We start from the raw sequence: 17081 nt of genomic DNA, 5'->3' as shown, positions 1-17081 counted from the left end.
CCCAATCCTTTCTTACATGCACAAATAAATAAATATAATTATTTGCTATAGATTTCACTTTTACTGAACCTGATAACATTACGGCGTAGTGTGATATACATCACTTTTTGACAGCAACTGAACCATTGCAAAGTCCTTTGCATTGACGCAGTGTTTCTTTGAAGATCAATTAAACCAGCGGCTGCCAGGCAGGATACGCCCACATTTTCGAGAGATGGATAGAGAACAAGCTAAAAAGATAGTGAACTTTCCTACAATCAAGGGCCATAATTCAGGAAATTACAATTCGATATGCGCAAATATTGAAAGGAACCGAGCTCGTTGGGTTATAAACTTACATTTTAAGTTTCAACAAAATCGGATAAAAATTGTGACCTCTATATACGATATTTTTACGCTATTTGAGAAAGAAGGGGAGCCGATTTTCACGAAATTCGAACTCAGTCGACCTTAGGGTGTATCGGTGATATAATAATACGTTTTTTTAAATCGGATAAAAATTATGACCTCTATTCTATAGGGTCCACAAGCTTAAAAACGCGATTTTTCGTACAATCAGGGGCCATAATTCAGGAAGTTACATTCAGATATGCGCGAATATCGAAACGAATCAAGATCTTTGGGTTATAAACTTACATTTCAAGTTTCATCAAAATAGGATTAAAATTGTGACCTCTATAGGGTCCACAACCTTGATATACCATATTTTTAAACTATATGAGAACGAAAGGCGGCCATTTCGTCTGTCAGTTTTGGGCCGATTTTCACGAAATTTGAACTCAGCTGTCCTTAGGGTGTAACGGTGATATAATAATAGTTTTTGTTAAATTCGGATAAAAATTATGACCTATATAGGGTCCACAAGCTAAAAACGCGATTTTTCGTACAATCAGGGGCCATAATTCAGGAAGTTACGTTCCAATATGCGCGAATATCGAAAGAAACCGAGGTCATTGGGTTATAAACTTACATTTCAAGTTTCAACAAAATCGGATAAAAATTGTGACCTCTATAGGGTCCACAACCTTGATATACCATATTTTTACGCTATTTGAGAACGAACGGCGGCCATTTTGTCTGTCAGTTTAGGGCCGATTTTCACGAAATTCGAACTCAGCCGTCCTTAGGGTTTAACGGCGATATCATAATGCGTTTTTTTTAAATCGGATAAAAATTATGACCTCTATTCTATAGGGTCCACAAGCTAAAAACGCGATTTTTCGAACAATCAGGGGCCATAATTCAGGAAGTTACATTCCGATATGCGCGAATATCGAAACGAACCAAGATCTTTGGGTTATAAACTTACATTTCAAGTTTCATCAAAATAGGATTAAAATTGTGACCTCTATTTTTACTTTTTTCGGTAATGAAACATTTATAATACATTAAAATCTGATTAAGAGTAACAACTCATTAAGTAATTATCAGAAAACCATTAGAATTTGATCAGTTTTTATAAAGTTCTGCCCCATGCTAACGTTTAGTATACGAAACTTTTAACATCATGGATTTAGCTGTTCAAGTCATAAAGATTCATTGAAAATCAATATACTTGTTCGGCTCAAGACCTTGAACACTGTGTATAAATTTCAAGTCAATCGGATATTAACTTTAGCCTCTAGAGCGTCCACAAGATTTTTCAAAGTGATCAAGGGCCATAATTCTAGCTGTAATTATCGGAAATCGCTGAAAATCAATAGGCTTCTTCGTCTCATGACCTTAAACACTGTGTATGAATTTAAAGTCAATCGGATATTAACTTTGACCTCTAGAGCGTCCACAAGATTTTTTGAAGTGATCAAGGGCCATAACTCCGGCAGTAATTATCGAAAATCGCTGGAAATCAATAGGCTTCTTCGTCTCATGACCTTAAACACTGTGTATACATTTAAAGTCAATCGGATATTAACTTTAGCCTATAGAGCGTCCACAACCGGACAGACGGGGGCGACAACAATATACGACCACATTTCAATGTGGGCGTATAAAAAGTAGTTCCTTTTTAACTGACCAATCAAATTCATGTGAAGCAGTAGATTATGAAATTTATCACATTTAAAGTCAATCGGATATTAACTTTAGCCTATGGAGCGTCCACAATCGGACAGACGGGCGGACAACAATATACGACCACATTTCAATGTGGGCGTATAAAAATTAGTTCCTTTTTAACTGACCAATCAAATTCATGTGAAGCAGCAGATTATGAAATTTATCACATAAGCGATCACTCGGCAAACTTCAGCAGATTCCAGTACCCTACATCTAGCCTCTCGCAGAGAGGGAGAGGGTTTAACGTCTACTCAACACAACCTAGGTCATTTCAGGAGTAACATATGGTTCAATTTTTATTTCAATAATTTGCTTGGGAGGGAATTGGAATATCCGGAGAAAACCCACAATTTTGGACAGGCGACCCTACTCCATGTCATACATCCCGGGAATCGAAACCCCGCCAGTTGACTCAATGACAGACCTTATGATACAGTACGCACATGCTAACCATTCAGCCATCCACACACCCCCAAGTCATAGAAAGTCAATAAACTTTAACACTCTCTTATATCCCCGCCAAAACAAATTAGTAATTATAAAATAAAATGCGGTTTAACGTCCTACTGTTCTGCTCCCTACTGTTCTGCTCCGAAAACGGGCATACGCATAACATTGTGTTATGAGGTAAATTTTGCCCGGACTGCGGCACTACGACCTACTCTTATATTGAATTCCAACTGTCAAGGGATCTTTTACGTGCATGCCAATGTGTACATGGGACCTCGGTTTTCCGTCCCATCTGAACATCTAGACAGCTGTTCTTGTCAGGTTCTCTGTCCTGAACCACGCTCGAAAATCTAGATGAACATTCTTGGCCAATGCAGGGATCGAACACCCGACCTCAAGGCTAGCGAGCCAGCGTCTTACCCACCGTGATATTCTGCCATAAGTATCTGTTACAGTTTAATTCGATAAAGTCAGTGGATGGATGATCCAATAAGAAATACATAAAATAATTAATACTTGTAGAAAATATTTAATGGTTTCCATCTGTTATATTTACATATATATTTACATATTTGATCATATAGATACTTATATATATACACACAGCACTGTTGATATCTTGATAGGCCTACACAATATATTTTAAAGTTTATCATTTCAATAAATGGGTTAATATATATTTTGTGTTTGAATGTAAATCTTTCAACTAATCGTTTGAAATTTTTTTTACATCTCTGCTCAGAGACCAATTTATATTTATTTCCTGTGATTCATTATTATGTCACCAGAAAAATAATCATAATACATCAAATAGAAGGTTTATCAGATCAGTTGCAATACACATTTGGTATATTGAAATATTGAAATCTATTTATGATACGGATCTATATTTCATTTCGTTTGTTTTTATACTTTCGATGGACTACACTACATGAAAAACTTTTGATAGCCTACACTACATGAAGATCTGATCGGTTGTAGTGGAAGGTAGTGTCAGAGGTCATACGAGCAGCTTTTGGCCCTATGACGTCAGACATCAGCGATGATGTTTCCAGTGGGTTATCCGCACAGTTCCAGGCAATTCACACCAGATTATTTCATTGGCTAATCCTTCACGCCATCCAGAACGCAGGTTATATATAGGGCTGGGTAAAATATCGATATAAATCGATAGTATCGATTGGACGGCCCAGAAAAGCACTATCGATAACGGTGGGTTACTATCGATTATCGCTCTTCGTCTATTTTTCTTGCGTCTGAAATCTCAATGTTTTCTTTCAGTTAATCATAATACACCGCTCACTTTAATTACTATCAAGTATCAATGTAACACATAACAAAATTGTGACTGCTTATTGAACAGCTGTTTTCATAAATTCACTCTCATTGAAATGTTACTTTAGTTTTGAAGAAATTATTGTTGAATATCGCTAAATCGGAGATACCCGGATGTGTAAATAAAGTTAGAGTTATTTCCCTTTGCAAGCGTCAGAATTCATCTGCCATATTGATATTTTCGCACGCACGTACGCAATGTTTTGAATCGGAACAAGTTCATTTTGGTCCCTTAACATAATTATTTACGATATTTCTTCATAGGGAAACAACGGCTGCATTATTTTAATAATAAACAACATCAATTTACGTATATATACGTGATATAACAAGTTTTATTAATGTTTTCCAAATAAATCTCCTTAGACAGGAGCAAACGATCTTTCGCAACTTCGTATGGATTTGAACTTTGAACTTACACAGTATCCAGTCTTGATGACGACCGTGAAAATAAGTTTGTTTTCGATACTATCGATTATCGACCGACCGACATTTCATTGCCGATTATCAATAGTAAAAATCACTATCAATACCCAGCCCTAGTTATATAACAACTCTTCCAGATCGTGTCGTAGTAAAGACAAGTAAAACAAGATCTTGAACTATGTAAAACGAAACGTAATAGGATCTGTGTTTTAATCAGATTGGGTATATGAATATTTTCACTCTACTTCATAGTTTTTTCTTTAATTAGTTGTATCAATTAATTCATAAAACTTCATGTAAATAATGGCATAACAAAAATTTGTGTAAAATATATTGGTGATTTTAGAAATATATGGCTGGAGAATCCTGGTTGAATGTGACCTGTGTATTCTAGTTCAATTACTAAATGACATTAAAACAATAACAACACAGGCGATTTGACTTAGTGTATCTCCAGCTCAATTAAACAGATGTGGTTTATAACTGTATCCTTTGCTCCATAATAACAAGCGATGAAGAGAATCCTAGTTGACCGTGTTCTTGAAACAATGTAATTTACTGTTTGTTCTATGATTTGCTGGGCAGATGAGCACAATAGTTATCACATTTATATCATTCCCTCCTGTCACATTGATAACATCCCCTCCCGTCACATGCTATCACATTCCTGGGTTCATTTTCATAATCCATTCTACTGTTTCAGATAATAACGTCATATTATAGTGACTGAAAATAAAAACAAGACAAAATATTATCAATAAACTAGATCACATTCATATTCTAAAATATAATTTATACTAGTTAACAGGTTTGATTGAAAGGATTAAGAAGACCATTTCATTTAATTTGAAGGATTATCAAGAGCGAGCGAGAGAGAGAATGAGGTTTAACGTCCACTCAACACAAACTAGGTAATTCTGGGACTAACATATGGTTGAATTTTTTTCAATAATTCGATTGCGCGTAGGGTTCTTTAGCAGTGGGAGGACCCAGAGAAAACCCATTGTCACGTACGACCGGGGATTCAAAACCACGCCAGTTGACTCAATGGCAGGCCTAATAATACAGCGCGCGGGCTAATCATTCGGCCATCCAACCCCCAAAAAATCATCAAAGACATGTCATTTGGTAGGAAGGATGATCAAGGACACTTCATCTGATGGGAGGATTATCAAGGGCATTTCATTTGATAGGAAGGATTATCAAGAACATTTCATTTTATTTTGCCAGTCAGACACTTTTACGATCTACATATATGCAACCCTAACACCTCCACTCATATACACCGAGGTCGGAACTTCACCTTCAGTCATTACCTTCCGCCATTTTCAACCAAAGGTAGATCAATGTCATTCTGAACATCATTTTGGCCCTGATAATGAATTTTATGAGTGCAAAATTTATTATCAGGGCCAAAATGATGTTCAGAATGACATAGTCTTTGAAAAATGCTTTTCCATGTCACGAAAATAGAAGATTTGGGGCGCCATCTTGGATTTCCACCATCTTGGATTCTGACTATCTCATTTAAGATAGTGGGAATGAACTCTACAGACCTGAAAAGCATAAAATAGACACATTCCAAGCCATACCTGGCCTTTCTAAGTGATCTGTCAAGCTCAAAACGTCTGAAAATCCAGAAAATAGTCGCAATTTTTGAAAAAATGGCCGCCGGCAGCCATTTTTGGCAAGAAAATTATGAAAATATTACGGTGTAAGTTTGACCCCGAGTGGACTTCGGTGACGGGTAGAAACCTTAGAAATTCCAAAAAAAGTGAAAAGTGAAACACCCTAGTGGCTATTGTTCATCTCAGGATAAAAAGAAGATTCCTTTTAGATGCATTCGTAACTTATTAGTTGGTGCTTAATTTTAGGTTCGGCCAAAGTTTCGACTGTTCCAGTCAATAGGTCAAACTTATGGAACCCAATTTGTCTTCTTAGTCTCACCTTGCTATTCCACGGAACGTCTTCAACTGTTTCCCAAAATTCTTTAACTCCAAAGTATTAGAATATTCTCCAGCACAGGAACAATATTTTCTCATATTATTATCTTTTACCTGTATAGTGAAAGTAATGAAAACATATAAATAAGACAAGTGTCGCAAGGTAACATATACAATAAATGAACATAAATCAGACATGTGTCGCAAGGTAGAATATACAATAAATGAATAAAAATGAGAATAATTTGAACAACTGGCTACCATTAAGGGCCAAACAACTGGCCACCATTAAGGGCCAAACAACTGGCTACCATTAAGGGCCAAACAACAATTGGATGATAACTTTTGGTGTTAGTGCGTTCACAAGAAATTATGGATGAAGGACGGACCGACAGATGTCCACATTTCCATGTGGGCATATAAAAATTGACAATATAATTTAAATTGGAATGAATATTTGGTTATCAGATTTATGTACAGAACTATATAAATGCAACACCCGGATTGAACCCCAGGTCTACTGGTTAGCGAGCCAGTACCCTATTCATTGAGCCACCGCAGCTTCATCTTTGAAATAAATATAGATATATTATTTACAATAACTCACCCCTTTACATTTGACACATTTTAAATCTTGTAGGATATAGGACATAGATTTTCTACTAACAGCCTCTAATAAACTCTGTTCTATTTCTACGATATCATACTCCGTCTGACACTGTATACACGACCATAACATCCTAATAAACACAAAATAATAATTACATAGACGCTGGGCTATATTTTATATATAATAATTACCTAGAACCATCTTGTTAATATAATAATTTACATATAGGGCTAATTACATAAGACCATCTTTTATATAAATAATTACATAGGGGCAGCTTGGAGGAATGGTGTCTGAAAATTGAGGGTTACCTTTAAAGAAAGATTTCTGGATGTCATTAATTCTAGCTGACATGTAGTGAATCGAGCAAACATACCCTTCAGAATAACTGAATTATTTTGTACATATGGCACACATTTAGTTACTGAATTATTTTAATTCCTAGAAGGGATGCACCATATACTGATGTCAAGAATATCTTTTCCGTGTGGAGTCGACAGAAGTTTGATGATGAAGAAATAACTGTTTGAGAATCATCAATTAGGACCATCAAATGTTTAATGAGTAAGGAATCTTTCACCCTAACTGCAGAGAGAGAGAGATATGGGGTCCCACTCAACACAAACTAGGTCATTTTGGGACTAACATATGGTTTAATTCCATTTTAACAATTCGCTTGTGCGTAGGGCTCCTTAGCAGTGAGAGGAAACCGGAGGACGCATCGAAAACCCACGGAGTTGGACAGGCAACCCTACTCTTTGTCATGTACAACCGGGGAATTGATGTCAGACCCTCTGATCCAACATGTTAACCAATCAGACACCCAACCCCCCTCTTGAGAGAGAAATAATGAGATTGTTATGTACTTACCCACTAGAATCTTGTGTAAGATATGGATCTCGACACAAATCTAAATCACGAACATGATTACATGATTTACATATCACCTGTAATAATCACAGAAAGATTTACATATTGCCTGTAATATTTACATATCACCTGTAATAATCACAGAAAGATTTACGTATCACCTGTAATAATATCATGACCGTTCAATTTCGTTGTATAAATTTAACAAAACATTCTTTAGAGAGTAATTTAGAAAATCAAATGAAAAACCTATAGCTAGTTTAGATACCATTTTAAACTTAAAGGGGAAGACCAACGATTTTTAACAAGGTTTCCATAAACCTTAAATATATATTGATAAATAATCCCCTCTGTAACACAAGCAAAGAAGTTTTTGTAAGCGAGAAATTAAGTTTTATTAAAACCGGAAGTGACATAGTTGGTTCAACACGCTCACTGGGCTCTATAGTAAGCATACAGATTTGGCATAAGTTTACTGCTGTATTGTGTTCACGCGTCGTCCTTTGGAGATCAAATGGGCTGTTTATTAGGATATTATAAACACTAATTTATGTCTATTTAACGTTTAGTACACAAAGCCGTTGCGTAAATTCACTCATACTGAACAGTACGCTGTGCCTCAATTCATGCCACATGGCTATATGTTTACATCACATGGTTTGATCTACTTGTCACGTACTAGCGAGTATCAAATTCATAAAATACAACTTACTTCAGGTAAGACGTAAGATAAACATGGATCTTGAAACTGTGATTCTGATGAAAATTCACCAACACCAATCAACTTTAATAAATCTCTCTGTAATTTATTGACTTGTATCGTTATATTACTGTCTAATGATAAAACCTGAATTATAAAAAAACAAACAAACATGTACTGGTAGTATAATTACTATTTTATAAATATGCTAGATAATTGTATTATTTCATGGTTGAGAAAATAGCCCATGTACTGGTAATAGAATTTCCATTTTATGAATATTATGCCAGATATTGGTACTATTGCATTGCCCTTGCGGTTGCGAAAACAGTCGTTCGTCCAACATATACCAACAGAGAAATATATAGCATGAGATCGAGACGCAAGCAATTAAAGAAGAGACTTCAAATTAGTAGTGTTACATTCTAAGATGGTTGAATAAATGACTTGAGTCGTTGAAAAGTTTCCGCTTAAAGAGCCATTATGGGAGATTAGATAAAAGAGTTGACAGTTCTTGCTAAACATAGATAACGTAAATAGAATATGCTGAAAATTTCAGCCAAATTGCTCCACTCTGAACCGAGATATTAGATTTTGAATTTTAGGCTAGCCTTGATCATCATTACTAAAGTCGGTATGATAAAAAAAACAGTCACGATTATCCATTTTTACATTTAATTATTTAAAAAAAATATATTCCAATCCGCTAAATATCGCAGGATAGCGATGGCATCAAGAGTTGATTATGGTCTGGATAAGTTAATTAAAATGTTTAATTTATAATTTAGATAACATTTCAGGCCTAAAGAAAGACTTGCAATAGGCAGATTTAACTCTTGCATAATGTATGTTTAAGTAACTTGTATTGCTGTCGGACATGTTTGTCTCAACGGAAACAAACATATCATACCCTATAAACATACCTTACATATACATTTAATAAATTCTAGAGCTGGGTTGTTTAACGGTAGATGTGAACCTGGTAACTGGGGAAACTTCTCTATATCACCATGGTTACCCCGATTTCCACTTAATTTCTTTTGTATTTTTTGCGTTAAGCTGCAAAAAAAAAAATTAGATTTATACACAGAAACTTAGAATCTATGATGTCATTGTTAAAAGAGATTAAGGAATCTCTTTTAACTACAATATTGTGAAAGATAAATCTCTAAAATGAATATTAGTACAAAATTGTTTCAGTAGTTACACAAGTATCATGAATTAAAAATTTGTCATGAACTGAAAATTTGTTATGAACTTTGTCATGAATTGAAAATTTGTCATGAATCTGTCAACATTCGGCATCCTCTGTCCACGATATAAACAAGACGTGGTCAAAAGTCAACTGCAATCTTGACGAAAATCCTGATCTTTTTATTTTGTTTTCTTAGTTAAATGTTAAATAATCAATCTTGAGGACATTTTAGCTTGGATCAAGCTGTGGACAATTTTTATATTTTCAGAAACATGCAAATGACGTACAAAGACTTTAAGTTTATGATTTCGGATGTAATCACCTCATTAGACTGGGTGGTAGATTTTAAATCCAAGATTCATGGTGTTAGCAAATCTTAAATGGGTAAGTGTTAAAATATGGGTAAAAAAAATAGCCACAGTGGCTCTGTAAGTAGGGGGCAGTTCCATGGGTAAACAAAGCTGCAAATCCCTAGGAGCCTTCTCAGCCAACACCAGGATCGAATTCTGGACCTCCAGGTTATAGTCAGTCTGAATCTTACTCAGTGAGCCACCATGGCTCCCCATACGTCATTCACCCTGCTGGACAGCAGCGTTGTTGTCACCTTTTCATTGTAGTCCAACTGTCAAGAGATCTTTTGCATACACGCCAATGTGTATACAGGACCTCGTTCTTTTTGTCCTATCCAAATGACTAGATGTTGTTCCTTGCCAGACCCTCTGTCCTTAACGTCTGTTCTGCAACACACTGAAAAATCCTGAGGAACTTTTTCTGCAAAGAACCAGATCAAGCTCAGGACCCTCCAGGTTAGTGAGCCAGTGCCACTGTTGTTCTGGTATCAAGACAAATACAAAACTGACGCTCATTTATTACTTACGAGAACATCTGTTGAGATAACTCTCCATGTACCAGCTCTTGTGAATAGGAGATTGTAGATGGTGTGGCTGATGTATCTATGACAACCGGAGTTTGACTAGAATCTCGACAATGTAGGGGCGTGTTGCCGGGGGTGAAGCGTCTTTGTTCTTCTTGAATATGGTTAAACACAGATAATATATACCCAGCTATCAACATCTAAATACGAGAAACAATTTAACATGTGACTAAATACAGATTACAGATACAGTATGTAAAATTTAGAGTTGGTCGCTCTTGCTATAATAGTTCAAAAATATATAACAAAACATACGTCCACAGCAGCTAAATCGTCCGAGTAGTCGACAAGTGTTGTTGCATATTTATTCTTTTGTAGGTAATTGGGGGCATTTACAATAAAATTTCATATAGATCAGAATATAATTTTTGTCGTTTGAGGGTTCACAAGGTTCTACAAACTGAAACAAGGGCCTTAACTCTGGAAGTAATTTACAGAAAATTTGAAATTTGATATAAATTTCATACAGATTGGATGATAACTTTTGTCATTCGAATGTTCACAAGGTTCACAAAGTAAAACAAGAGCTATAAGTCTGGTTCCTGTAGTACTGTCTCACTTTATTTACATTTATACCTTTAATATACACCTCTGAGTAGAGAGAGAGGAATGGGGTTTAACGTCCACTCAACACAAACTTGGTCATTTCGGAACTACCATATGGTTCAATTTTATTTAAATAATTCACTTGCGCGTAGGGGTCTTTATCAGTGGGAGGAAACCTGAGGGCCCTGAGAAAACTCACGAGATTAGACAGGCGACCCTACTCCTTGTCACGTACAACCAGGGAATCGAAACCATGTCATTTGACTCAATGACAGATCTTATGATACAGCAAGCATGTGCTAACCATTAAGCCATCCAACACTCTCCCCATGGTCTAGAGAATTGATAATAGGTTTGTTACGTGAATACATGTCTAATAATCTATAAAGTATTTGAAGCCAGAAAAATACCCCGTAATTAACCTTTTTCTAATTAAATATGTCAAAGGGTATTCTCCGGGGACGTTAATGAGTAACGTAGAAGATTACTACAGGTAAGTGATTGGTTAATGAGTAATGTAGAAGATTACTACAGGTAAGTGATTGGTTAATGAGTAATGTAGAAGATTACTACAGGTAAGTGATTAGCTAATGAGTAACGTAGAAGATTACTACAGGTAATTAATCAGCTAATTAGTAATGTAGAAGATTACTACTGGTAAGTGATTGGTTAATGAGTAATGTAGAAGATTACTACAGGTAAATGATTGGTTAATGAGTAATGTAGAAGATTACTACAGGTAAGTGATTGCTTAATGAGTAATGTAGATGATTACTACAAGTAAGTGATTGGCTAATGAGTAACGTAGAAGATTACTACGGGCTGGTTCATGAGTAACAGAAGAAAAAGAAAAATTCTTACGTTAAAGTTAGTTTGACAAGCTCCAGCTTCTGGTAAAAATAACATCATATTCCAATTCATCTCAACTTCTGGCTGTAAAAATACAAAATACAATATCAACATGTATCAGGCAAACTTATTTTGAAAATGGGTGATTTTAAAAATCCTCTTTCATCTTTATCAAGAGATCTGTCATTTCAGAGCTATTTATGGAAAAAAGCAAAATAAATGACATCGTGGGGAGGCAACTGTTAGTTGAAATATGTGCTGTAGAGTTTTGCAGCTAGAAAAACTACTTTAAGTCTTTCAAATTTGTATAAAAAAAGAGGAGAAAATATTCAATGACTTAACATAACTCTTAAACCAGTTATGCGATACAGACATTCAATCATTGACTTACTTGATTTTCGGAATCAGATTTATTTAATTCTTCTTCCTGTTCCACTATTTCCTCTCCATCACTTTCTCCATTTTCTCTTACTGCTGCCTTCTGGGATTGATCAGAGGGTAATTTCCCCCGCACTCCTCCATAATTAGCCTACAAAAATTACACATCTGAATAAAACAAAGATCCTATTTTGTTTTTATTAGTTTAGGATTTTTTAATAAGCTCGGTGGTTTGATAAGCTTTAGGATTCATGAATACAGAATTATAGAGCAGTTGAGACCAAAAGTTAAATATGATAGTCTATGTCATTCTGTCAGAGTTCGGCTCTATGACCTCTGACATGACCTCTCTGAAAAATCAGATCAATATGGAGCCTATCAAAAAATGAATATATATAAAATTAATTTCGATCTGCATTTTAATCAGATTCACCAATCAATAATCACACACACTGATTGTCCTGGTTTTATGCAGTACTTTTAATTTTAAGGTAAGATGTTCCAGAAACAAAGAGCACCGGACAAGGAGTAGTGACGTCTGTCTATCCTCATCTTTCTTTTTCAGATTTATCAACTCACCTGATCGAGCCACATGAGTAGTTCCCAGCACTGTTCATATGACATGTCAATCAAATGGAATAGTTCTCGTGACTTAATACTATTGGTGATATATTCCACATACGCCAAAGCATCCACTAATTGTCGTTTCTTTGTACAAAGAATCAGACGATTAAAATTACCATAAACTATGTTTGATCCCAAACGTTTAAACTCGGCTACTAACTAAAAATAAAACATAAAATATTACAATTAAATATATTGTTCAAGAACCATTGGTGAAGCAAAGATTTCAATTATTAAGAGGGTTGGTCCATCAAAATAATCACTGGCCTCCTGCTCTCCATGTTTTAAAGATGGGATTATCTATCCCCTTTATTAATCCCTACAAACTGTTGAATATTGGTATTAAATTATAAATTCTAGCACACATGTAATATACTTGAATATTGCCTGTTGTTTAATATCAATACTGTTCCTCTAATCTAAGATGATTTTTTTCTTACCTGCATAAAGACTTTTTTCATCATATTATGTAACGTTCTTCTTAAGGCTGGATCATAAAGAAGTGAGGAAGGGGATCGCAACCATCTATAAGTTAAAATACAATTTTTTTTCAGTATTTGTTTAAAACCAGTAATCTGAAGCAGTTCTAGCAGTTTTAAGGTAAAAAACTGCAGCCCTACTAGTTGAATAATTTGTCTTTATACTGACGGGATGTCTAATTCTTTATTCGTTGATTATTGCTACACCAGGATCCTCAGCATCGGTCGAGACAGTTCATCAGGATTTTCCGACGTGGTTTCCTCTTGTCAGTGGTGCAGGAAGAAGGGCCTAACAAGGATAGCTGTCTAGTCATTTAGATGGGGTGAAAAATTGAGGCCCCATGTACACATTGGCTGTTCATAAAAAATCCCATGGCAGTTGGAATTTAAAATAAGAATAGGCCATATTGTCGCGGCCCGGGCAAAATTTCCCTCATAGCACACTGCATGGCGTATGCCCATCTTCTTTAGCCCCGTCGGAGCAGAACAGTAGGACTTTAAACCCCATTTGATTTCTTTTTGCTACAGCAGCTGTAAGTATGTACAGACAAAATAGTATAAGGTACAATTAATGAAGCATGAAAGTACTGTAGTAAATACAGGACTTGCTGAGAAAAGACACTCAAGAGAGGTCAGATTATCATGTTTTATGTGTCATAAAAGGAAAGTCTCAGTCACTTGAGCACAGGGCAAAGTAGGATTACTATTTCTAGAACACCCGATACCTCTTCTCATTGGAGTAATCTAATATATACAGGTTTATATGTGCAATAATTTACCTGTAAAAGTGTATAATTTGATTATCAGCGAAGACGTTACTATAAGCTGTTACATCACGTACCCAACCATGGACCATACTCTTTAATATTCTATACAAATATACAATATAACACATGACAAATAATATAATACAACATGACCATTAATATAATATAACAATACATGACCATTACAGTATATTATAATACAATATTATAATATAACAAAACATTATAATATAATAACAATACATGACCATTAATAAAATATAACACATGAATTATTATAAAATAACACATGGCCATTAATACAATATACATGACCATTAATACAATATACATGACCATTATAATATAACAATACACTGTTATACAGGTATCGTATAATACCTAATTTCTTTCACATTTGTTCAATATCAAATCTGTGTTAGACCATTTACTTTGATAATGAGTGTTTTTGAGCACTGTTAAAAAAATAACGTCCCAATTAATTATCATATATTAATAATCAAATAGGTCATTTATTTTTGAATATCTAAAATCAATGATTGTCATGTTGTAAATGTACATACCTGAAAGTTGTAGAACAGAGAGCAGTTTCATCATAACTTGTCAACATCGTGGCTGCACCTTGACCTTGTACCATCTCTTCTAACGACGATTGTGGCATCGTGTCAAAACTCACAGCAGCACTAGCACCCTCATGATCATTTACATGAGCTGACTGAAAAATTCAAAATATTTACATAACTAGACCAGAAAACAAAAAGAGAGAGGGAGAGAAATGGGGTTTAACGTCCACTCGACACAAACTAGGTCATTTCGGGACTAACATATGGTTCAACTTTATTTCAATAATTCGCTTGCGCATAGGGGTCTTTAGCAGTGGGAGGAAACCGGAGGACCCGGAGAAAACCCACGAGGTTGGACAGGCGACCCCACTCCTTGTCACGTACAACCGGGGATTCGAAACCACACCAGTCGACTCAATGACAGACTTTATGATACAGCGCGCGCATGCTAAACATTCAGCCATCCAACCCCCCAGAAAACAAAAAACTATAACATGACTAGACTGGAAAGCCAAAAACTATAACATAATTAGACCGGAATACAAAAAACTATAACATAACTAGACCTGAAAGTGAAAAACTATAACAAAACTAGACCGGAAAACAAAAAAAAACTATAATATAACTAGCCTGGAAAACTATAACATGTTACTATTGTTCTTGTATTTTCTTTTTTATATGACGTGTGTTTGTGTGTGTAAATGGTGTTAGACCGCATTTCGATTTCACCTGTCAAGGGTTCTTTTATGTGCACACCAATGTCTACACAGGAGCTGGTAATACTGGGTATGGGACTTGTTTTAAAAGCATAAAATATGGCAAAAATATAGATCTTGACAAACTGATCATTTTATGAATTCGAACCATCGCAACATGTCACTACATATATAACGACATCATCAATGTATATAATAACTGCATAGAATCATATATTTTAACATTAATTCCAATATTTGTGTTTCCATTCCATACGATGTAGAAGATATCTTGTCCTCTACGCTGTTAACGATCTAATATTAAAATACAGATCTTACATCATCCTTTGTTATTGGCGTATCATTACTTATACTAGTTAAACTTTTGAACCCGTGTGACGTATTGTCTGTATTGTGTAATATATTGAAATAACAACTTGTGACTATATCACTCATGTTTTTTCAATATATTACTTAATGTTTCGCTCTCGACCATTAAACCACACTTAATACATTCCATTTACATTAATTTGTTGCCTACAGTTTTTTGTTTTAAATTTCCAATGCATTTAAATATAACACTCTGCACCGGTTAATTATTTGTTTATATTACATTCCATATATTCATGTTTAATATTTTATAAGATTTTTTCATCTAACAGTTTGTTTTAAAATTCCCAGTGAAAGGACTCAGTGGGGTAAATAAAACTAATTCACTGACAATATTCGTCATGTGTTTTATTAGTTCCACTTTAGTAAATGTTGGTTTTGCTTCATTCCATTTCATTGAGTTTGTCCACCTATTTGAAGTTTAAAACTATATTCCCATGGACGAAAAAATCCTCCAAAAACCTGAGAGATCAGTTTGTTATCTCTTTCAAATACAAAAGAAATATATGTATAAGCTTAGAGAGACAGACATGAAGTCAACACAAACTAGATCATTTCAGAACTAACATATGGTTCAATTTTATTCAGTAATTCGCTTGCATGTAGGGGTCTTTAGCAGTGGGAGGAAACCGGAGGGCTCGCAGAATATCCACGAGGTTGGACAGGTGACTCTAATCCTTGTCACGACCAAGCGGGGAATCGAAGTAATGCCACTTGACTAAATGACAGACCTCCTGATCCAACCCGCACGCGTTAACCATTTGACCACCCAACCCCCATACTAGATACTAACAATCTGATTAGAATACAGATCTATATCTCATTTCATTTTTTTATACTTTCGATGGCCTACACTAAATGGAGATCTGACAAGTTGTACTCAAAGGTCATGTCCAGGGTCTTACGAGCGGCTTTTGATCCGATGACGTCAGACATTGATTAATCAATCAGCGTTGACATTCCTAATGGTTTCCTCAGTTATGTGCATGGCACGCCAAAAAATCGCCATAACAGACCTTTTCATTGGCTAATACCTCACATCATCCAGAATGCGGGTTATATAACAAATATCCAGATCCTAGTGTAGTAAAGTCAAGTAAAACAAAATTTTGAACTATAAAACGAAAGGAAAAAGCATCTGTATTTTAATCAGATTGAATGGAGAGGGAACTGCTTATCCCTCGCTTCAACCAAAAAGCCGGTAAAATAACAACTCTTCCATATCCTAGTGTAGTAAAGACAAATAAAACGAAATTTTGAACTATAAAAAAA

The 17081-nt window shown here is 35.2% G+C and overlaps 1 protein-coding gene across 1 annotated transcript in view; it reads right to left on the bottom strand.

Moving 5' to 3' along the window:
* Positions 1-3024: 3024 nt before the first annotated feature.
* LOC126831010 (DNA polymerase epsilon catalytic subunit A) overlaps positions 3025-17081 on the bottom strand; it is a 47416-nt gene continuing 33359 nt past the window's right edge. Inside the window, exons 35-47 of the mRNA XM_050561635.1 lie at positions 14725-14876; positions 14174-14263; positions 13356-13440; positions 12871-13074; positions 12305-12442; positions 11926-11997; positions 10462-10658; positions 9313-9448; positions 8402-8536; positions 7690-7766; positions 6817-6949; positions 6214-6323; positions 3025-4992 (exon numbers count right to left, since the gene is read on the bottom strand). Of these exons, the coding sequence (XP_050417592.1) occupies positions 4926-4992; positions 6214-6323; positions 6817-6949; positions 7690-7766; positions 8402-8536; positions 9313-9448; positions 10462-10658; positions 11926-11997; positions 12305-12442; positions 12871-13074; positions 13356-13440; positions 14174-14263; positions 14725-14876 (1596 nt within the window). The 3' untranslated portion in view covers positions 3025-4925. The remainder of the gene's footprint in view (positions 4993-6213; positions 6324-6816; positions 6950-7689; positions 7767-8401; positions 8537-9312; positions 9449-10461; positions 10659-11925; positions 11998-12304; positions 12443-12870; positions 13075-13355; positions 13441-14173; positions 14264-14724; positions 14877-17081) is intronic.

Source organism: Patella vulgata, chromosome 8 (genome assembly GCF_932274485.2).
Source record: "Patella vulgata chromosome 8, xgPatVulg1.2, whole genome shotgun sequence".
NCBI classification, from domain to species: Eukaryota; Metazoa; Mollusca; class Gastropoda; family Patellidae; genus Patella; species Patella vulgata.
The sequence above is the reverse complement of the archived record's forward strand: the minus strand, read 5'-3'. Positions and strand labels throughout refer to the sequence as shown.